Source organism: Corvus moneduloides, chromosome 20 (genome assembly GCF_009650955.1).
Source record: "Corvus moneduloides isolate bCorMon1 chromosome 20, bCorMon1.pri, whole genome shotgun sequence".
Taxonomy (NCBI): Eukaryota; Metazoa; Chordata; class Aves; order Passeriformes; family Corvidae; genus Corvus; species Corvus moneduloides.
The window spans coordinates 2,513,896-2,536,660 of record NC_045495.1 but is presented as its reverse complement, the minus strand read 5'-3'; the positions used below and the strand labels follow the sequence as shown (position 1 = coordinate 2,536,660).

The following is a 22,765-nucleotide window of genomic DNA, read 5'->3' as shown; positions in this document are numbered from 1 at the left end:
CCTATTTGGGACTTAAGTCCCTTCCCTCCCCCCCCCCCCCCCCCAAAAAAAAAAAAAACAAACCAGAAATAACCTTTTCACTTTAGTGTGTGCTTTCTTCATTATTTGAAGAAAATATGAATGGTCTGAGCTGCAGAGATCCTGTTAAAAGTTTCTTCTCTCATTTCTGCTCTTGTCTTCACTCAGAAGAGCTGGTGTTACAAGCCCCAGCTTGTAAAACATTCTGCTCTGCTGCTTGCTTCCATTGGGATAAAGGAATTGTCTACTTTGGATATTAAGTTTTAATAAATTCTGGAGCTTAAGGGCAGTGGAGGAAATAAAACTCTGGTGGTTTTAGTGTTAAAGCTTAGGTTTGAGCTCTGTTTTACTGCAGAAGGAGTTAAGATGAATTTGCTTTACCAGTTAGAGCAAAAACCAACTCCACAAAAAAGATCACCACCACCAAAAAACCCAAGCCATAAGAACAAAAAACCTGAACCAGAACCCCTTGGCCTCGTGGGCTGTGTCCCTGTGCTGTTGCAGTGAGTAGGAAATTGTTCCTGTCATCCCTGTTTCACAACACTTCCCCGTGAGGACACACCGCCGCAAAAGGACAGCCATGGGAAGTAACAGGTGCTGACAGGGCTGTTAATAGCAGTCAGAGCTTAACAGGATTGGGACGTGGATGAAGAGGTGACAAACTTGGGCTCGGGGCTGTGATCGAGGAATTAAGAACTGCACCCAGAGCTGCCTCTATCCGTGCACTTCTGTTGATTATTTTTGGTCCAAATTTTTATATTCCTGTTCAGGTGAAAGGAGACTCTTACTGTGATGAGGATCAAATTATTGAGAGCTTTGGGTTTTATTTTAGGAGCTAAGGTGCTGAATTTGTGGTGGAAGGCAGCTACTCACAAGACAGAAGGTTGGAGTTGGTTTTTGTCCTGTTGTTGGCAGTGGGAAGCCACTGGTGGCAGCACTGGGATGGCTGTGCAGGAAAGCTGGGAGAAGGAGTAAATCTGTTGTAGCTGTTGGTCTGTGCTCACAACATAGTTTCTTATCTTGTGGTCAGTGTTTAAGAGACTCTTTCAAGATGTGCATTTATAGGATTTTTTAGTGCTTTTTTTTCTGTGCTTTGAATTTACTTCAGCCAAGCAGATAAGGAAAAACGTTTCCTTTTTTCTCTTCAAGACATGGTCTTTCCTAGTTTGGTTTGAAAACTTACCAAAACCAGGTTTTTTCCCCCTAGAATATCTGGCTGTTTAACTTCTCTTCCTCTGGTTGACTCATGCCGGTCAAAAATACAGCAAAGGCCTTTAATTCCCCATTCCTAGAAAGTCGTTCCCATCTCTTTTTTTGCCTTATTTTTTTCTTTTCTGATGGCAATTTTTGCAGGATTTAGAAAACTGGTTTATTGAGCATGGAAGAGCAGCATGGATAGATTTGGCATTGTTGTTGGCTGTGAGGTGTTTTATGGGACAGTTTGTTTCTAGGAAGTGTCTTTGACAAAGTCAAACTGTTTCTATAGTTGAGAGGAATGTGCAGGAACTACTCATCTTGTTTGAGGGAGCACCTTCCTCTCCTGGTGCCTTTTGTATGTTGGGATACAGAAAATAAAGCTGGTTCAGGGGCAGATCTACAGCTCATAATCAGAACAGTTTTCTCTTTGCCAGTATCTTTTTTTCCTGGTGCAATGTTACATTTGTGAAACTAATACTCCTGAGAGAAAACCTTAATTTCTGTGTACTTACCAGCTCCAATTTTGGCTCAGAATGTTAACAAAAGAAAAATGCTGATAAAGGCAAATGTGGTTTGATTTTTCTCATTAGTAAATTAGTTACTGGTGTGCTGCAAGCTTCATTTGTATTGATCTAAGTGATATAAGTGGCTCCTGAGCACAGTGGCATTTGTGTGCTTTACTTGTGATTATTGCTTGGGCTTTTTTTGGGAATGCAGTGAGTAATTCTTTAGCCTGGTGAGTTTCTTTTAGTGGATGTGGAGAGTTGAATCCATTTGTGCCTTATAGTAAATGACAGCCATGACCTGGGATAAATTACTAATCTTTATGTGAATTGACAGTGCTTGAGGAGAGAGGGGCAGGATGAATCACAGGGCTGGGTCTGATGTGTGGAAGGAGGTGATATTAAATGAGTGATGATTTAATCTTCATCCCCAAAAGTTTTCTGAAGCTGAGGTGTGAAGGAAGGAAGTGGGAAGACGAGGTTGTTCTTGTAAAGGCTGTGTGATAGCAGAAATATTTCCACATAATAAATGCTAAATAAATGATTTTGTGATTTTTTTTTTCCTTTCTTCTGTTCAGATTAATGGTGCAATGTAGGAAACCTTTGAAGGTTTCAGATGAACTGGTGCAACAGTATCAGAGTAAAAACCAATATTTAACAGCTGTAGCAACGGAAGCTGACCAGGAACCTGAAATTGATCCTTATGCCTTTGTGGATGGAGATGTGGAATTCCTATTTCCTGACAGCAAAAAAGACAGGCAGAACATTGAGAGGGAAGTGGGGAAGAAACACAAGGTGAGCAAAGGAGTGAGGCTACGAATCAGTGATGAGATTAAAACAAATTGCTTTAGGCACTGGATAGAATTTAAATCCTTCTTTATGTGTTTAGAAGCAAATTAAAAAACAAATTATATTCTAGCAGAAATGATCAATGAAATTAAGCAGCATGTCTCTAAAAGCACCTAATTTTTTTTTGACACACTGGTGGTGCCATTGCATCAGGGTTTATGAGGAGAAAGCTGCTGGATCAGTCTGGCTCAGTGGCCTCCCTGTGGAAATAGGTGCTGGCAGGTGCCTGGGGAGAGAGGAGGAACAAGGCAAGTGCTTTGTTCATGAGTGGAAAGGTCTAGGGGTAGGTGAGGTGAGCCCTGACTCGTTCTCTGGCCAGTGAATTGCAATTTTTATTCTTTTTTTGTGCTTTAGTGCAGCTACATGAGACTTGTACTTAAAGTAAAAGGGCACCTACAGAAAAGAAGAAAATATAACAGCACTGGGGGCTGGTCTATGAAATAAATTTGCTAATTAGAATTAGTTGTGTGTGGATGCATTCCATTCAGGGACTGGCACAGTTAATGTGTAGCATTTGATAGCAAGGGTTTTTCCTTAAGGTGTTGTAGCAAGAATCCACAACTTGCTTTGTAAATTTATCCCCAACACAAGCCCTGTGTTTGCAGCCCAAGCTCTGCTCTCCCTGAGCCAGCACCAGCCCCCAGCCTGCCCCTGCTGAGCTCACAGGGTAATGAGAACCTGATACTTCTCCAGGTACAGAATTCCCACAGGGACATCAAATACCTCCCACCCCACCCATTAATTTAAACAAACTTTTCTCTCTTTTTTTAATAGGCTGAGGATGGGACATCCAGTGTTACAGTTCTGTCCCATGAAGGAGAGGATGCAATGTCTCTGTTTAGTCCTTCTGTCAAGCAAGGTAAAGAGGCTTTTTTTCCCTCTCTCTATCTTAATTGTGCTATATTAATGGTGTCTTGAATAGTCAATAAGTTCTAATAGGCTGCTAAGTTTTGTGTTTTATTGTTTGTATTTCCCTTCAGTCTGCTTGGAACATTTCTTTGTTGCACCTTGCAAACAAATGTTGGCTATAAAATCCAAATGCTCTAAAATCGAAGGGCCCTCACATCTGTGTAAGATGGACGAGTGGAACCAAGGACATCTCACCCCCCTTGGTTTCCATTCCCCCCAGCTGTGGAAAGAGCTCTTTAATGAAGTTTTTAATGAAGATGCATTGCCAGTGTTGTGATGTTGGTCTCTCTCCACAGATGCCCAACGTTTGGCTGCCCACGCCCGCACTGCCTCGACCAGCCTGTTCCACGAGACAGACCTGGTGGTGTCCTACACTGACCTGGACAATCTCTTCAATTCTGATGAAGATGAACTCACAGTAAGTGATGTGCAAAAAGTCCGGGCAGGTGCCAGCCAAAAACCAGCAAGGAACAACTCTTGTCTTTCTGTGGTTTGGGGTTTGATTTTTTTTTTTTTTTTTTCCTGGCATTTGTAGGAGAGGTTGCAAAACATGCACACAAACAAGAGCTGTGGCCCCTCAGTGGCAAACGGACTGTTCTGGTTGACTCATGCAGGCAGATTTTTGATGCAAACAACCTTTTGATCTTACTTCCTTACAATCCCCACAGTATGTGCTGCCTGAACATACCTTTAGTTAGAGTTGTACAGATTCAGCAGGTCCTAGTGTGTTCTTTTCCTGTGGTCTGGGCTCTGTTTAACTGGTTCATCAAGGTAATATTGAAACAAAACAGCAACTTCTGAAAGAGAAAAGGCATTTAAATACTGGACATTCTGCCAAACAAGCTGCTTCTCTGCAGCAGCTATTATCTTGGAACAGTTTCTCATGCAGTCTCTGATGGCTCTGAATCCATTATCTTTCTAGTTTCTATTTCAATACTGTATGTAATCAGTTGTCTTTTCTGAACTGTGCTTTGGTCCATGTTTAATCCTAAATCCCCTTACCCAGACAAAATGCCCATCAACTTTAATGGGAGCTGTAGCTGAGTAAGGGCTGAAAGATCTTAACAGCCATCAAAGGTCATCAGTGTGTAAAGGAAGTGTGTTTGCTCTTAAACATGAACACTTAGTTCTGTAGACATCTGAACTGTTTAAATATGGTAAAATATCTCTTATTCTTTTACTTTTGACAGTTTTTCTTCCCTGTATCTCTTGTTGCAGGATTTGTGTTTGTCTTTTCTCTTCCTGTGGTAACACCAGTGATGTTAATGTGGCTCTGGGTGTGTTATGGTTTGTTCTGGTAGACTGTGGGCAAGCCTAATTTAGCTTCTTTTACTGGCTGCTAACAGGCTGAGGGTTATTTTGTAGCTGCTCTTTCCCTTCAACAACATTGTGACCTGTTCGGAGAGGTCCTCTGGGTTCCAAGAATTAAGAACAAGTGTAACCCCAACCCCAGGCTTCTGAGCTATTTTAATTTTTCTAAATATTATACAATGTCCCAGCTTTGTATGTGCAGGTGAGATTTCCTGTTAGCAGGAAACATGAGCATGTGTTTATGTCTGAAATGATTTTATGACAATACTTCTTTCTTAGCCTGGATCTAAACGAACAGTGAACGGCACCGATGACAAATCCAACTGCAAAGAGGCAAAAACAGGAAATCTAGACCCACTGTCATGCATAAGTAAGATTTATTTGTGTTTTCTTTTTGCCTAAAGAGAATACTAGCCCTAAACATTTGACTCTAATATGTTGTGGCAATTTGGAAATGTTCCCTTCATTTGCCTTTCTGAAATTTTGAGAGTCAGGAAGCACTTCAGAAAGTTTTCATGCTCTAAAGTCTGCTTCTGATCTGAAATTAGGCACTGCAGATCTCCATAAAATGTATCCAACTCCCCCTTCACTGGAACAACATATTATGGGGTTTTCTCCAATGAACATGAACAATAAGGAGTACGGCAGCATGGACACTACACTTGGAGGAACAGTGCTGGAAGGGAATAGCTCTACTGTGGGAGCTCAGTTCAGAATTGAAGTAGATGAGGGCTTCTGCAGTCCCAAACCTGCTGAAATCAAGGTAGGTAGTGCTGATAGTCCTGATCAATGCTTGTGATGAGTATTGATCAGTTTGTTACTTAAATCTGAGTAGGAATGGGGGAAAGATAAAGTACAATCTGTAACTGCATTATTCTGGGGGAGGTAATACACTTTGTAGTAAGTATGTAGTGTTTTACTACCTAAACTTTAAGAGAGAGTAATACCTGAGTAGCCATTAGTGAGCTGCAGAAATTCCTTTCAGTCACTGCAGTTCACTGTTGTGTCTTGGTGTATTGTGAATATTGTGTGTACACATCTCAGCTTTCTCTTGCAGCTGTGTCAGGATTTTGGATTAAAAAGCTGCTGCTTGAACTTAGTCCTGTTTTTTGGAGAAGCATTTAATTGCTGCAGTGATCTAATTTACACACTAATGCTTTCCCATGTCTGACTTCCAGGATTATTCTTATGTTTATAAACCTGAGAACTGTCAAGCTTTAGTGGGATGTTCCATGTTTGCACCACTGAAGACTCTTCCCAGCCAGTGTCTTCCTCCCATCAAACTGCCCGAGGAGTGCATTTACCGCCAGAGCTGGACTGTGGGAAAGCTGGATTTGCTTCCTCCAGGCCCTGCCATGCCTTTCATCAAAGACGGGTATGACCACGGGGAGTTAAGCTCTGTGAGGTGCTCATTTTGCCACCCCTAAATATTTATTTTGTCAAGCAGTAATGGGAATATTTGTATGTACTCTGTGTTTATACAACTGAAAAGTGCCTTTAAAAATATCCATCTGGTTAAACCTACTGCAGGAGACTCTCTTCTCAAAGAGCTTCTTAACTGTACATACATTTTATTTGTTGTCTCCTTTAAAGGTTTCCTGGGGAAGCTTAATGGTGCAAGTCCAGGTTTAATAAGTAATGAAGATGGTAACAATCAAGATAAATGTAAACTTGGGACCTTGTTTTTGCAGTGGTATAGTCGGTACTGGAAGGGCTTAGTAGGTGGTGCTGCTGTTTCTTAAATTATTTTCTTAAGTAGCAGTAAACTCAGCTGTGCTGGGACTAGGAAAACATTTCCTGTGCCCTGTGCGACTGGGCCTGGTCACAGCAGAACTGCAGGGGACATTTCTGTACCCTGCATTTGGTAGGGATGGTCTTGCTGCCAGCTCCTCTTGAGGAAAAGATTTCTTTCTTTTTTTCTTCTGCATTAGTAGCTGGTATAAATGGATTAGGCAGCAAGGAGGTTGTGTATTTCTTGATAAAATTATATGAAGATTAAATCCTGATGTTGCTTCTCTTAAGGCTACTCATAAGCAACATGTTTCCAGGTCTCATTAGCCTTACAAGTCTTTGGAGATACTCAGGTGCTTAGGAAAGAAAATGTTAAACATTTCCAGGTGATACTTTCCTCGTGGATTCAGCTGAATCTGCTGTCAATAGACCTGGTCTATTTTCTTAGTGTGTGTCAACACAACATGTAAATAAAACATGAATGAGAAAGGTGTCCTTTAGACTCCATACAACCACAGAATTTATAATTTATTCTGACCACACTTGTTTCCTGGGAGCTTTGTGCAAAGGAAAAGACAAAAGGAGGCAGAGAGAGATTCCTTAACGGTGCTGTCAGTGGGAGTCCTGCAAAGTCATTTAGAACAAATGCTCTTGAAGTTCCTCAGGGAATGAAAATCTTGCTGTGGATTATGAAAGACTAGCTTAAAAAAGCAAATATTAATTAGGAAGGTCCTTCTTTAGAAATCTGAGTCTTAAACTTCATACCCAGTATGTTGTGTACTTAAAGCCTTTCCTTCTCTTGTGGCTGCTGTCAGTGATGGGAGCACCTTGGATCAGGAGTACGGCCCTGCCTACACCCCACAGACCCATACTCCGTTTGGGATGCCCCCGAGCAGTGCCCCTCCCAGCAACAGCGGGGCTGGAATTCTCCCTTCTCCTTCCACCCCTCGCTTCCCAACTCCCAGAACACCAAGGACTCCCCGAACGCCCCGTGGAGCTGGCGGGCCTGCGAGTGCCCAGGGCTCAGTGAAATACGAGAACTCGGATTTGTACTCCCCAGCTTCCACGCCCTCCACGTGTCGGCCGCTGAATTCCGTGGAACCTGCAACGGTGCCTTCCATCCCCGAGGCACACAGCCTGTATGTGAATCTCATCCTCTCTGAGTCCGTCATGAATCTCTTCAAAGACTGCAACTTTGACAGCTGCTGCATTTGTGTTTGCAATATGAACATCAAAGGTGCTGATGTTGGAGTTTACATTCCTGATCCAACACAAGAGGCCCAGTATAGGTGTACCTGTGGTTTCAGTGCTGTTATGAATAGAAAATTTGGCAACAGTTCTGGGCTGTTTCTTGAAGATGAGCTGGATATTCTGGGGCGAAACACGGAGTGTGGCAAAGAAGCAGAAAAACGCTTTGAAGCTCTCAGAGCTACTTCCATTGAACACGGCAGTGGAGGGCTGAAAGAACCCGAGAAACTGCCCGATGACTTGATACTGTTGCTGCAGGATCAATGCACCAACCTGTTCTCACCCTTTGGAGCAGCAGACCAAGACTCCATCCCCAAAGTTGGTGCTGTTAGCAACCTGGTACGTGTAGAAGAAAGGGATTGTTGCAATGACTGCTACTTAGCCTTGGAACATGGACGGCAGTTCATGGACAATATGTCAGGAGGGAAAGTTGATGAAGCACTTGTGAAAACTACTTGCTTGCACCACTGGTCAAAAAGAAACGGTAAATATTGAAAACAGCTTATTTTCTACTTGTCCCCCTGTTTGGGTTTTTGTTTTTGAAGGGTCGTTTTTGTGGTTTTCCTTTGTGGATTTTGAATGCTTCAGGCTGTTCTTGCCACCTGTGTGCTCGTACAAACTTCTCTTTGATGGTGTTCAGAATAAGCAGCCCTTCTATGTCCTGTGCTGATCACCAAGCAGAGTAAGGCCTTGGTTACCCTCAGTTGTAAATTCCCAATATATATCTAAAGTGTAACATGAGACCAGTGTCAGTGTCCACAACACTTCACCGGGTTTATCCTTTTAAAGAGCTTTTGGTGACTGGCTCTACAGAGGCTCTGGAATGATTGATGCCTGTAGGAAGTGCAGGGGGTTAAAGTGGTGACCGTATTGTCAAGGCCACTGTGGCAGAATTAAACAACAGCTCTGATTCAGTTGGCTTCCCCCCTTCTTTAAGGAGGAGAAGGGGGCAGTGGGTTAATGGCATATGTGGCAAAAAAAGCATTGTTGTAGCCTTCACTGTATGTTGGGTCTGCCAGAAATCCTTGGATTTTTCCTTTGAGGGCCTGATTAATGATGCAGTGTCTCCTGGAGTACCCTTTATTATGTGTATTTGCTTACTGTTCTCTAACAGAATTTTCACGTGGCAATTCTTAACAGGGTTAGGGTGAAAGATAAAGTTATGAATCACAGGTAGCTGCAATTCATAGTTGTAAGTGAAGATGAGGAGAACTCATGGGAGAACACGAGCCAGGCTCCTGTGCCTTGCTGGGGGATTAACTTGGAAAGCCCAGGCTGTAGATAAATTGATGTTTTCAGGCACCCAGGAGAAGACTCCGTGGTACTGTGACTTTGGTATTTGGGATAAAAAGATGTAAAGATACTTTAAAACAGAAGACTTGGAAATTGTAGCCGTGCCAAATTTTGTGTCAGTTTTTCACTCTAAAGCCCTGTACCTGAAATGGCCCGGTGGTGGCTCTGGATGAAATGGGCTGAGTCTGCTCGAGGCTTCCCTCGACTTCTCTGAAATGAGCACTGGGTGGCAGCCTGCAAATCCGCCTTTGTTGGGAGGGACAATCCGGGAGTTTCAGGCTTCTACAACTTGTTTGGGGGTTGTGGGTTGTTTATATTTGGTTTGGTTTTTTTGTTTTTATTTTAGGATGTTTTCCGTTAGTTTAACTCATAAGATGGGAGCCCTTTCAATGGGAAAAGCTCTAGAGCAAAAAAAAAAAATTAGGAAAATAATCCATCTGTATATTTTGTCAGGGGAAGAGGGAGAACTGTAAATCCATGCGTGCTCAACTTTATATATCCCAGCCTTTGGGTGGCCTGCATGTGTTTTTTAGAAGAGAATGTTTAACATGGAGCTGGTTTGGGATTGTGGGCTGTTGTGCAGCTGCCCTGACCACGTTTGTGTCCCCGCAGTGGTGGATGTGAGCATGCAGTGTTCCCAGGACATCCTCCGCATGCTGCTCTCGCTCCAGCCCGTGCTGCAGGACGCCATCCAGAAGAAGCGAACGGTCCGGTCCTGGGGGGTGCAGGGACCCCTCACGTGGCAGCAGTTCCACAAAATGGCTGGGAGAGGCTCCTACGGTAATGGCTCCATGGAATCCGGCGGCTCCATGGAATCTCCTACCTCTGCTCCAGCCACCCCAACTCGGTGGCTGGTGCTGCTCAGCCCTATTGGAATTCTGAACAGCACTTGACCTTTCTTTAAACTAACGAGAGCTATTAGACAGAGGAGAATTCTTCTCTTTAGAAAAACAGAAAATATTTATATTCCTTAAAACAGGCAATGAATTAAAGATGTGCATTTAAAATTTACAACTTCAGTTGCACTGTTTGTATACACCTGACACTTCACCCAGTGAGGGACTGAAATTGCAAAGATGGGTTTAATGTTAAAAATAGAGTAACTGCTCAGGGTTTTATACTCAAAATTCTTCTAGTCACCCCATTTTTATTACTCTAAAAATAGGGAGTTAACAATACTGATTTTGAAATGCTTGACGCAGTGTGCTCTATTGCTCAGTACTGTCAGAACTGTGTTCAAGAGCTGGGGTTATTCAGTGTCTTGTCTCTGATAAATGTTTGGAGTGGCCAACACGTGATGCATTTACAGATAGAAGGTGAATTTTGTGCACTCACGATTTAATGACTTCATTAGCATATGAGATTGATTTACCACTGTGTTACAAGAGTGACCTTTCACCAACAGATCTCTTGTAGCTATATTTAGAACGTGGCAATTATACATTTACAGTACATGTAAATGCGTGTTCTTAAGTTTGTTTCTTTCTCTGGCTCTTTACCCATCTGCTTAGAATATTTACATATTTTCCCTGTCTTTGGTCCCTGATTGCTTTGGCTCTGTGAGAAAAGGCTTCCTGAACAGTGCAGATCTGTTATTGATCGTCTGTGTACTGACAGAAATATAAAACACTGTGGAACTTTTTCTTGAGGCCCTGATATATTTCAAATAAAAACAATCAGCTGATGGGTTTTTTGCAGAGGGTTGGATCCTACACTTTGGATCTGTAAAATGAGAACTATTCCATTGATAGCCAGTGCTCCTTCCTGTGAGATGCTGGGAACACCAGAGGCTGTTCTAGTCATGTTTCCGTGAAGTTAATTTTAAGCTTTCTGCTTAAAAACGTGTCTTGCTTTTCCAGGAACCGATGAGTCCCCGGAACCACTGCCAATCCCAACATTTTTGCTGGGATATGATTACGATTTCCTGGTGCTGTCTCCATTTGCATTGCCCTACTGGGAGAGGTTGATGCTGGAACCTTACGGATCTCAGCGAGACGTTGCTTATGTTGTGGTGTGCCCGGAGAACGAGGCTCTGCTCAATGGAGCCAAAAGCTTCTTTAGGGATCTGACTGCAATATACGAGGTACAGGATTTGTGGCAGTTTGCAGTGAAATGGATTTGGGAAAGGCTGTTTCTAATACGTGCTCATAAGGACTTATCAGGCTTGTCGGAGCTGATAGCGACGCCTGCTCAGAATGCTATCTGGGAAAGCTGCTCGGAGGGATTTTAGGAATGGGCACTTGGAAGATAAGGGCTATTCGTGCTGCTCCCCGTTCCTTTCAGTATTCGCCGTTTCCATCCGATAAACGCCACCCGGTGGCACAGCTCTGCATTGCCACGCTAATTGTGTTACCTCCATTTAATTAATTAATTACATGCTTGTACTGCTTGGATTGGGATGAAGATTGGAGTAGGTGATTATCAACCTGGTTCGCTTGCATTTAGGAAAACGCTGAAAATAAGCCATAAAATCACTATTCAACATTTCCTACTGGTGGAATTCTAGAATTATAATGTTACTTTGGAATACTGTAAATAAACTGAGAATTTATATATCTATATCTATCTATATATATATCTCATATATCCTTTGTGTGATATTTAACAGCTTTTAAGGCTTTTTTTTACCTTTTTTGCAGTCCTGCAGGCTTGGTCAGCACAGACCTATCTGTAAGTTACTGCCTGATGGGATCATGAGGGTTGGACCTACAGCCTCCAAGAAGCTCTCGGAGAAGTTGGTCACGGAGTGGTTCTCACAGACAGCCAATGCCAACAACGAGGCATTCTCCAAACTCAAACTCTACGCTCAAGTTTGCAGATATGAGCTGGGTATGACGTTTTTTTGATGTTCCTTATTTCATATGATTGCCACTTACTCCTTTGTGTTAGAGAAGAAGGAATTATAGCTTGTGGTCTTATTGATTGGGGCAGTTTTCTGGTTTTAAGCTATATTTGAATATGTGCTAAAATGGCCTCTTACCATCCAGCAGTGCCCTTAGGGAATGGCAGTGTGGCTGCCTGACAGGGACTTTGGTTGTCTTCTTGTATTGGTGACTTTGATTCTGAAGCAGTGATTTCCAGCAATTCAACACATCTGGAAAAAAAAGAAAGTTAAAAATAGATTTCTTGATATTTCTGAAAGGCTCTTATGAAAATATTAGAATTTGAAAATTTAATATGGGTATTTTAATTTAAGAGGTAAAACGTATGCTCAAGGTTTGCTCTGTTTTGTTAGAACTGTAGACTTCCATAGGTGACATAAGCATCAAAACAGGTGCAATATAAAATTTATGCTTTTTTTTCCCTGGTTTTAGGTCCTTATCTTGCTTCTCAGCCTTTGGACAATTCTTTACTTTCCCAAACAAACCTGGTCCCTCCCTCCAGCCAGGCAGCCTCTGCTCTGCCCCCAGTGACAGCCCCTGCTGCAAATCCCAACACTCTGTCATCAGCTCCTGCAGCTCCCACCAGCAGCACCATCACAGTGACCTCCACCAGTGCCATGTCCTCTGCAGCCACTACAGCCAACTCCACCCTGACCACCACTGCCCCATCCTCCTCCTCTGCCAGTCTGGGCAGTGGCATTCCAACGAGCAAGCCTTCCTCATTCCCACCTTTCAGCAATATGAACAATACCACTCCTGCCTCCCTGCCCGCCCAGACTGCACCAGTCCCAAATGGGCAAACTGGGGGGCAGCAGCAACAGCCAACACTGCAAACAGCAGGGATGTCTGGAGACACGGCTGCAGCACCTGCACAGCCCCATCCAGAGATTTCTGAAAGGTAGGGAACTGCAATCACACCTGCAGCTGAAAAGTCAGCTCAACTAACGTGAACTTATGAATGCACTTTCACCCCCTCAATAAAAATCCTGTAATTATTTTCACCAAGCTGTTTTTTAGGGAGAATGAAGTTCAGTTGTGGTGGAGCCGAACCTTTTGGTTCCACTTGTAGCTGCAGTTCTAATTGCATCTCAGTGTCTGCTCTGGTACAAAAATAAACTTCCTTTTTTTTCTTCTCTCTCTAAAGAGAGAAAATTCACCAAACTACTCACTTCAATATTTTAAAGGGCTGGGGAAGGAGGGGGAGATGGATAATTGGCACCATCTTATAGTTCTATTTTCTATAATCAAAGTTAGAGTGGTGAAGACAGCTCTTACTGTAGATATTCTTGTTCCCCAGTTAAGCAGTAGTTGAGCTGCTGTAATAAAAAAGGCTAAAGGAAAGAAAAGGGATTCAGAGTTACTGATAAGCTCCCACACAAAAATGACATAAAAAGACTGTTTCTTACACCACAGTTGACTCAAAGGTCTTTCAGATTAATAATTGACAATTTGATCTAGTTTTGAAGTGGAACTAAATCTTTATAAAACTCAGCTGTTTGTAACTGGTTTCAAAATTTCATTTCCAGCACTATGGATCGTGATAAAGTCGGAGTCCCCACAGATGGAGATTCACATGCTATCACCTATCCACCTGCAATTGTAGTTTACATAATTGATCCTTTCACATATGAAAAAAAGGATGAGAACAGTAGCTCATCTAGTTTGTGGACACTTGGACTTCTGCGCTGCTTTCTAGAGATGGTTCAGGTTCTTCCTCCCAACATCAAGAACATCATTTCTGTGCAGGTGAGCCAACAGAAACAAACAGAGTATCCTTGGCTTTGGCTGTGTTTTGGGAGCAATAACACCCTCAAGGTAGAAGTTTCATTTCCTTTGCAAACATTACTTACAGTTCTCCAGCTGTTAAATCATTAGGTTATAGCTTTTAGAGCAGTTTGAGTGCTATTAACCAAAGCTGAATCCTGTTGTACATTCCAAACTCACCAGTCTTATCTCAGAGGAAATGTAGTGCCCACTCCAATGAGGAGTGAAGCAAAGGAAAGCTGCTGGTCCTGTACTGGAATCTGCTGCAATTCTAACCCTGCTGGGCTGTAGGCAGAGCTCCTTCCAGCAGGAGCTGCAGGACCAGTTAATAGAGGGCAGCTTTTTGGAGGGATCATTAAGATTCTCTTCTAAACAAATTATTTTTTCCTCTGAACACAATTTCAATGAGAATAATTTCTTGAAATCCCATGGGGCTTTAGAAGAATTGGAAGAAATTTGACTGCAAAGTAAAATTCAAAAAGCAATGTACCAAGTACTGTGTCAAAAGCCATTTAATGTATTGATGAAACAATGATTTATTTTTTTTCTCCTCTCCTCTGTTCTAGATTGTCCCATGTCAGTACCTGCTCCAGCCTGTGAAACACGAGGACCGGCAGATTTACACTCAGCATTTAAAATCTTTGGCATTTTCAGCTTTCACTCAGTGTCGGAGACCTCTCCCAACTTCCACCAACGTGAAAACCTTAACTGGCTTTGGCCCAGGTTTAGCCATGGAAACTGCTCTTAGGAGCCCTGATGTGAGTATTGTTAATGGGATTGTGGAATTACCCAGATCAGAGAAAGGTCCCTGCTTATCAACCAACCATCTTTCATGTTAGGAATAACCAAACTTCATTATCTGTTCTGTCATCTTTCTAGAGACCTGAGTGTATTCGACTCTACACCCCTCCTTTTATACTGGCTCCAGTAAAGGACAAGCAAACAGAGCTGGGAGAAACCTTTGGAGAAGCTGGCCAGAAGTATAATGTGCTTTTTGTGGGCTACTGTTTGTCTCATGATCAGAGGTGGCTGCTTGCATCCTGTACAGACCTCTATGGAGAGCAGTTAGAAACTTGCATAATTAATATTGATGTACCAAACAGGTAAGAACCCAGCTGTTTAATTCATTTTTAGCAAGTGTATTTTCTTTCACTCCCTTTGAAGAATTGGATTGGGTTTGGTGCTGTAAGAATAACTGACTTTTGTAGACTTGCTGTGTTGCAAAACTGGCTAAAGCAGATGAATATTTTCCTTATTATGTGTATATTGTTTTGAGTTAAATTTTTAGAAGACCGTTGTTTAGTTTCATGTGATTCTTGAGTGTTATTGTGTGTGTCCCCTCCTCGCTTACTGGCTTTTAAGGTCAGTTTTGGAATGTGATTAATTTAAAATACCCAAAAAACCCTGAAGTTGCAGCTGATGGACTGTAATACCAATGGTCTTGGGTCCTGTGAATGTTCAGGTTAATACAAAAAAGTTCTAAATGTGGCATTAAAAATTTGTTGCAGGTGGGTTTTAGCTTTGTTTTCCCTTCTTTTTTAACTTTAGAGCTCGCAGGAAAAAGGGTTCTGCCCGCAGACTTGGTCTCCAGAAACTCTGGGAATGGTGCTTGGGACTTGTGCAGATGAGCTCTTTGCCATGGAGAGTTGTAATTGGCCGCTTAGGAAGAATAGGACATGGGGAATTAAAAGGTAACCGTAGCATTTTTTGGAGTCTAAAGCTTTAATTTTTCAGTAATATCAAGTGTCTATCCCTGCTTCTGGAAGAAAACCTAAATAATGGCATTTCCACCCTCAGACTGGAGCTGTTTGCTGAGCCGCCGGAACCTGCAGTCCCTCAGCAAGAGGCTGAAGGACATGTGCAGGATGTGTGGGATCTCTGCCGCAGACTCCCCCAGCATTCTCAGTGCTTGCTTGGTGGCCATGGAACCCCAGGGATCCTTCATTATTATGCCAGGTATTTGGGAAACTCTCTTTTTTTGGCACGAGAAAGAACAGTTCAGGCTTTGCAAAACTAAGAAAATGCTTGATTTGTCTCCCAAAGATTCTGTGTCCACCGGCTCTGTGTTTGGGCGCAGCACCACCCTGAACATGCAAACGTCTCAGCTGAACACACCCCAGGACACGTCCTGCACTCACATCCTGGTGTTCCCCACGTCTGCATCTGTGCAAGTGGCATCATCCACTTACACTACTGAGAATCTGGATCTGGCCTTTAACACAAACAATGGTTTGTACTTTGGATTTGTTCTTGCCTTCTAAAAACCCCTCGTCACTCCCCCTGTAATAAGAATAAACTGTTCATTCTAAGAAACCATTTCCTTAGAATAATTTCCGAAGAACCATTTCCATTTCTATGGAAATTCACTTTTTTTCTGGATGTATCGTCATGTTCTGTACATAGTGAAACTGTGGGAATTCACTGGTCTTGTTCTTTTTCAAGATGGAGCAGATGGAATGGGAATCTTTGACTTGTTAGACACTGGAGATGATCTTGATCCTGATATTATAAATATTCTTCCTGCATCTCCTGGTGGATCCCCTGTGCATTCTCCAGGGTCCCACTACCCCCATGGAGGTGATATGGGCAAGGTAAATATTGGAATAAATACCGTTTTGTGTGTGTGTTTTGTCTGTTTTTTCTCCATCTGTTAATTTCCTTTTGTGGAATGAAAGGTGTTGAATCACTTGGATATTGGATTGTCATGTCATGCTTGGATATTTCAAAATGTTTTGTGTTTCAGAAGCTACAGATAATTTCTATTAAATTTGTGCCCTCCTAATCCAAAACCATTGCCTGTTGTGTTCCAGGGTCAAGGCACAGATCGATTGCTTTCCACAGAATCTCATGATGAAGTAACAAATATACTGCAGCAGCCACTGGCCCTCGGTTATTTTGTGTCAACTGCCAAAGCAGGTCCATTGCCTGACTGGTTTTGGTCAGCGTGTCCTCAAGCACAAAATCAGTGTCCCTTGTTTCTTAAGGTACTGTACTGGCACAGAGACTTGTGCAGCCTGGGGGATCTGGGGGTGAAAGCTGTTCTGGTGAAACCAAAGTCAGTGCCTGTCTCTGGAAATAGTCCTGCTTTTGCTTCAGGAGAGGCCAAGTGTGAAATTTTTGAGATTTGGCTGTTTGGAAGGTTCTGCCTTGCTCGTGGTTTCTTCTTGGTAGTCTGGACTCTTTTTGCCAACTTTATGCTCCAGGATTTTGTAAGAACAGGCTGAGTTCCTGGACAGAGCTCTGGTTAAGGCTGGACTCCGGTGGGGACTGGTGGTAGAAAAGGAGGTACACAATGCAATGCAGTACCTCAGTTGCACTGGGTAAAATAAGGAATCTCTTTCTGTATTGCACAAAGCATAAAACCTGTTTTTTCAAAGTTGGCTTTGCCAAGTTATGGCCCTTGTATCATCTGTCTGGGTATTGTCTGAGCCCCTTATCTCCTTATGGCACAAGCAAGACATACTGGGCACATTTAAGGCCATACACTGGGATACAGAGAAACTTTCTGTATTAACAAATCAGCATCTCTAATATTGTGCTTTGTTTTCTTATGATACAGATATATCTTCTGCAGCCTTGTTTGTGTCTGGATTAGCAGTTCCTCTTGGCCTAAGCTCAGCTGTGGCTTTGGTATAGGTTATCATTTTGAAGAGGGGATTTATTATTTACACTAAGCAGCTCTATATATGGAATATAAATAGACCAGGCCTATGGAAAATAACTGAACTTCCAAGTCTGTGTGTTATTAGACATCTTGAGCCACTTGAGTTGCTTTTTTAATAATCACTTAATGTAAGAAAGGGATTAAAAAACCCACTAAAATATATTGCACTACTAGCACTGTGCTTTTAGGAGAGATCTGTGTGAGAGAATATAAAGGAAGACCTTATAGTCTGATAATTCCTGAACTTGTTGATGGCCTAAGGATAAGATTTGTTTTGGCTTGTGTGTCAGACAGAGAAGGAGACTGCAGGCTGCAACAATATGGGGGAAGGAAATACGGTGTAGTTGATCAGGCAGTAACTTCTGGCTTCCTTCTTCCTTCCTCAGGCCTCTTTGCACCTCCACGTGCCTTCAGTGCAATCAGACGAGCTACTCCACAGTAAACACTCCCATCCACTTGATTCTAATCAAACTTCTGATGTGCTCAGGTATTTATCATTGATCACTTGCAAAAATATTGTGCATTTAATTTTAAATGCTGCTGCAGGGAAGCTGCATGTTTGTTTTTCCTGCTGTGAGTTTTTTTCTTTGCACAGCTGATACCCTTAGTGCAGATAAATTGCTGTGCTTTAAGTGATTAAGTGTCACAGAACAGTGGAATTAAAACCAAACATTTCTAAGCCCTTCCTTAACTAATCAGTGTTTGAAAATGTTTGAAAAACAATGAGTTCCTCAAACTAGAAGAGAGTTTGAGGTCTAACACAGAAGACAGTAATAGTTAAGCAAGAACATTGCATGGCAATCTCATGGAAAATCAGAAATGCTGAAGGACGGGAGCCCAGACCTATGTAAACATTGGATAGTAATTGAGAAAACATCAGAATTTTTTTTCTGGTTTTTTTTTTAATGTGAACCTCTTGATATGAATTAAGCATAGACTATTACAATGATAGTTTTCCACTGAAAGCAAGTTTAGCTCCAAACTGCTTGTACTAGTTCAGAAGACATGTTATTTCTGAATGTTAACAAACCTATTTTACGTTTTGATGCCAAAGAAAGTGGATTATAGTAAATTAGGGCTGTAAAGTTGTGCTGAGAAAATGTGTTGACCTGACAGAAGGCTGTTTGTTTTCAGGTTTGTTCTGGAACAGTACAATGCACTCTCCTGGCTAACCTGTGATCCTGCAACCCAGGACAGACGGTCATGTCTCCCAATTCATTTTGTGGTGCTGAATCAGTTGTATAACTTTATCATGAATATGCTGTGATCTTCATCTGAATTTTGCAAGACAAAAATGAGGAAAAGGGATATTTCACTGCAGGACTAAGTTATAATTCTTCTCAGTGCAAGTTGTTTGTGATGGGGTATGAATCTTGTTACTTCCAGCAAATATTGTTTTGACTTGTGAGAGGGGCACCCATCGCCCTGCTGTCTTTGAGTCACTGACTATGGGGGACGCTTCAGAATGATGATCAGAAAGTGTATTATAACATTTTTAGTAGCAAAATTAACCATTTTTCCCCAGCCACAGTATTTGTGAAGAGTAATGAGCCATAGTACCCAGTCATGGTTAATGAATTTTAAAAGCATGGAGATGAGAAGAAACATGAGGAACAATTAAGTTTCAACCTATGGCTTCAGAACATCAAGATGTTCTTGTATTGGATTATAGTACTTAGTATTCAAAAATGCCTGCATCTCTTATTTATTGTAAGTTTTTAAATGTATAAATTGTCTTATATTTCTTAACCTCTTTTATAAAAATTTTCCTAGAAGGTTTATACTGCCTTCTTGCTTTAAAGCAATTGGTCTAAAATATATGTAATCGTCTTAATTAAAAGTTGCAGTAGGTTGCTTTTAGAGTATTATTTTTTTGTAAGGGGTGGGTGGGGACAGTAAATTTGTATTGTCTCGATGTACAGTTTAATGGGGATAGAGGGGTTAATGTCCATACCATTGTGTGTGGGGGATTTACAGCTAAGCTGTAGTTGCAGAGTACATGTACAGTAATGAAGTTCACTGTGTTTATATAAATTGAAAAGGTACCGGGTCTTACAGCATTTTATATCACACCTTTAAAGAGTAACAATGGCAATATATAAGTGATATTGTAGGTGGTTTAACTTGTAGTGAGAATAAAACGAATAAACTCTTCAATTGAAGTTTGTGTTATGGTTCAGGGCTGTGGCTAGATTCTCAGATCCGCTTCCAGGACACAAGTTTTAATATCACAAGAATATCTCTTGTGCATTGTTGCTCCCTGGATATTCTTGGCACTGTGCTCATTGCATTGTTTGCTTCCACATTTGTCACAAAATGCGAATCTGAGGCGGAACACACAGAAAACTCTGACCTTATCCAAAGTCTCCTGCCAGGCTGAAATTTAGCCCAGCTCTAGCCATTTTACAAATGCAAAAATAGTCAATCTTGACTTTAAGATTGGTGTGTGTTTAACTAAAATGTGGTGTATATAGATCCTCAGTGAATTCTGGTATTCAGATTTTATTCCACTAGTAAAAAAACAGCACGAAACCCTGAACATTTTCCTTTTCCATGTATTTTTGGCACTGTGGTGAAGGTCCCAGGTATCAGTGTATGGCCTTCCCCATATCCCGTTTCCAGGCTCTGGCTGGGGCATGTGCCAAGGAGGCTTTGCCCTCCCCAAGGAAGGGACTGACAAACCACAAGGCTTTCCTAAATGTCTCCCTCTATCTCCAGTCACCATTGTTTCTCAGTAGTTTCCTTCCTTTTTCCTAGCACATGCCAAATGTCTGGTGCTGCTTTAAAATAGCCCCTACGGGTGCTGAAGAGCAGCTGCAGATGCTTTTTCTGGGTTCCTTATCTGACTGCCAGATGAAAAACTGAACTCCTGCAGCGCTCCTGGGAGCCTGTCACTATAACCCAAGTCCTGGGTCTTAATACTGTCTGTCTCGCTGGTTTAAACCTGTAAAGGAGCAAGTTTTAAGATCCATCTGTGCACCTGCTGTTAGCCCTCTACAAGGAAGACTTTGCTTGCATTTACCAAACTTACTGTGTTCATGAAAATCTCGTTTTGTAAATGCAAAAGACCTGCCTGAGGTGATTTTTTTCGTATGAACAGTCTCACTGAATCGTGTACATACAATATTAGCAACTTTTTTGGTTTTGTATAAAGAAGTTGTACAATTGGTGATGAGAATTTTCAGTCATTTCTTCAGAACAACATGAGTGCAATCAGAAGTTAGCATATTTTGATAAATAGAGTTAAAAACTGGGTCTGTCCATGACTTTATCTCGGTAATGCACCACAGATTAAACGGCACATTATTGTCTTACAGAAGGTTTTTTTCTCATTTGGTTGACATTTTTGAAGTGGAAAAGTGCTCCTAAAACTGGAATTTTCAAAGTGTATGTCCTTTTTATTTTGAGCTTTGTTGCTAAGTGGTTATTTCTAACCCTGGCTCAGTTAACCAAGTTCCAAGGGCTGGGTTTTGGTGTGGCTTTGTTTGTGTTCAATCTGACTTGTATTCCTAAAGGTAAGTGAATCAGCTGCCTGAATGTTGGTGTAACTGTATTCTGTTACCTGGACCAGCCGTCCGTGTGAAACTCCTACTGTGAAAGCTGCCAGTTTCCCACTCCTCCCCCCATCAAATGCAATTAAAGTAAATTATAATATTATAACCACTATAAAAGATTAGAAGGGCCATTTCTGGAGTGATAGTCACAGCCGGCAATGTACATATCGAACCTGCCAGCACCACGGAGCCAACTACTATATTGGGCATACTTTTTTGTTAGCTACTTTCATTTAACTATTTTAAGTGCACATAATAGCTGGTTTATAAATAAAATTGTCACAATCCAATAAGTCGAGGTTGTTTAGCAAGTACAAGCTTAAACAGTTGAAAATTTCAGCTACAGCTTTTCAAAATGGTCTTGCAAGAAAATGTTGTTTCTGTCAGTGCTTTAAGTAGCTGTGGAGGTTTATCTCTTCCAATGAAAGAAGAAGCTGAGAAGCTTCCATTCCAATTAAAAATACATATTTTAACCCAGATATTACTGCATTTAAGCCTTTTAGTCACCTTTGATTCACTACTATTTGAATTAGTTTTCTGAAAACTGTTGCTAGACCAGCAAGGCCACCAGCCGTACTTGTAACAACCCTCACATTTTAAAAGTAGCTGTAACATTTAGATCTTTCTAACATTCTCTGAAATAATTAAAGATAAATGGATTTATATTTAAATCCTCAGCTATGTTCTTACTTAGCTGTCAGTTATGGCGCAGATTATTGTATTTCTATATTTACCTCTGATGGTAATTTTAACTTTGTGTGTTGCTATGAAGACTTGCTGGTGTCTTTAATCAAGCACTATTTGTTAATACTGTAATATCAAAATATTATGTTGCATTATTTTAAGGCTTTCAAAAATAAGAGTAAAACATTTAAAAAAAAATGCTATTGCACCATATAATTTGCTGCACAACAGTATGGCACAGCATATCAGTCTGTTGGGATAGTAATGCTGCATCAACCTTGGTTTTGATCTGGGTTTCTTTGGAGAATTCATTAATGGGGTGACATTGTACAACATTACTGTCTCGCAACCTCCAGCTGGGAAGGTGGTTTTGTTTTATTATTATTTTTTAATTTTTTTTTTTTAAGTAAAGGGCCCAGGACTATGCTTCATACTTAAAGGGTTTTTTTATTATTATTTGTGGGTGTACTTTTTATTTTCAGTGGAGTAAAGCTTAATTTACAGTAAAACTGGATTTGGGACCTACCACAATCCTCAGGGTCACTTTTTCAGGATGCTACTCATCGAGCTTTAGGTTTTTCCGAGTCAACTGGACGTGAGGACCTTGCCGAGCGCTGGCTTGGGATGCCGCAGCCTGTGGCCTCGTGACTGGACATGTCGTCCCTCTGGCACGGCTGGACACACCAGGGAGCCGCTCCATTGCCCCGATGGCGCGGCTGGACACACCACGGAGCTGCTCCGACACGCCGCTGGCATGGCTGGACGCACTGGGAAGCCATTCCAACACCCCAGCTGGACACACCAAGGAGCTGCACCACCGCCTCTCTGGCACCGCTGGACAGGTCCAGGAGCTGCTTCAACGCCACTCTGGCATGGCTGGACAGGTCAGGGAGCTGCTCCCACACCCCTCTGGCATGGCTGGATTTGCCGGGGAGCCTTGCACAGCCGCCGCCATGTGCCCTCGGCCAAGCTGCCGTCGTATTTATCGTGACAAAACACAGAAACAAAAAGCGATTTAAGGAACAAACACTATTGCTGCCGAATGCCATAAACACTGAGTTGTACAAATTGTGATCGAGGAAATGAAGAAAAAAAAAAAAAGGTTTATACTTTTTAAAAAAAAAAAATTCAAATGGAATAAATTATTCATGAAGCCTT

The 22,765-nt window shown here is 41.8% G+C and overlaps 1 protein-coding gene across 1 annotated transcript in view; it reads left to right on the top strand.

Moving 5' to 3' along the window:
- Positions 1-22,765, top strand: part of MED13 (mediator complex subunit 13) — a 54,331-nt gene extending 31,566 nt beyond the window's left edge. The window contains exons 10-30 of the mRNA XM_032129654.1: positions 2,297-2,513; positions 3,342-3,426; positions 3,773-3,894; positions 5,067-5,157; positions 5,336-5,550; positions 5,966-6,162; positions 7,334-8,250; positions 9,672-9,839; positions 10,919-11,142; positions 11,699-11,888; positions 12,374-12,839; positions 13,468-13,687; positions 14,272-14,463; positions 14,585-14,808; positions 15,254-15,396; positions 15,503-15,661; positions 15,749-15,934; positions 16,148-16,296; positions 16,516-16,689; positions 17,756-17,856; positions 18,504-22,765. Coding sequence (XP_031985545.1) covers positions 2,297-2,513; positions 3,342-3,426; positions 3,773-3,894; positions 5,067-5,157; positions 5,336-5,550; positions 5,966-6,162; positions 7,334-8,250; positions 9,672-9,839; positions 10,919-11,142; positions 11,699-11,888; positions 12,374-12,839; positions 13,468-13,687; positions 14,272-14,463; positions 14,585-14,808; positions 15,254-15,396; positions 15,503-15,661; positions 15,749-15,934; positions 16,148-16,296; positions 16,516-16,689; positions 17,756-17,856; positions 18,504-18,636 — 4,573 coding nt within the window. The 3' untranslated portion in view covers positions 18,637-22,765. The remainder of the gene's footprint in view (positions 1-2,296; positions 2,514-3,341; positions 3,427-3,772; positions 3,895-5,066; positions 5,158-5,335; positions 5,551-5,965; positions 6,163-7,333; positions 8,251-9,671; positions 9,840-10,918; positions 11,143-11,698; positions 11,889-12,373; positions 12,840-13,467; positions 13,688-14,271; positions 14,464-14,584; positions 14,809-15,253; positions 15,397-15,502; positions 15,662-15,748; positions 15,935-16,147; positions 16,297-16,515; positions 16,690-17,755; positions 17,857-18,503) is intronic.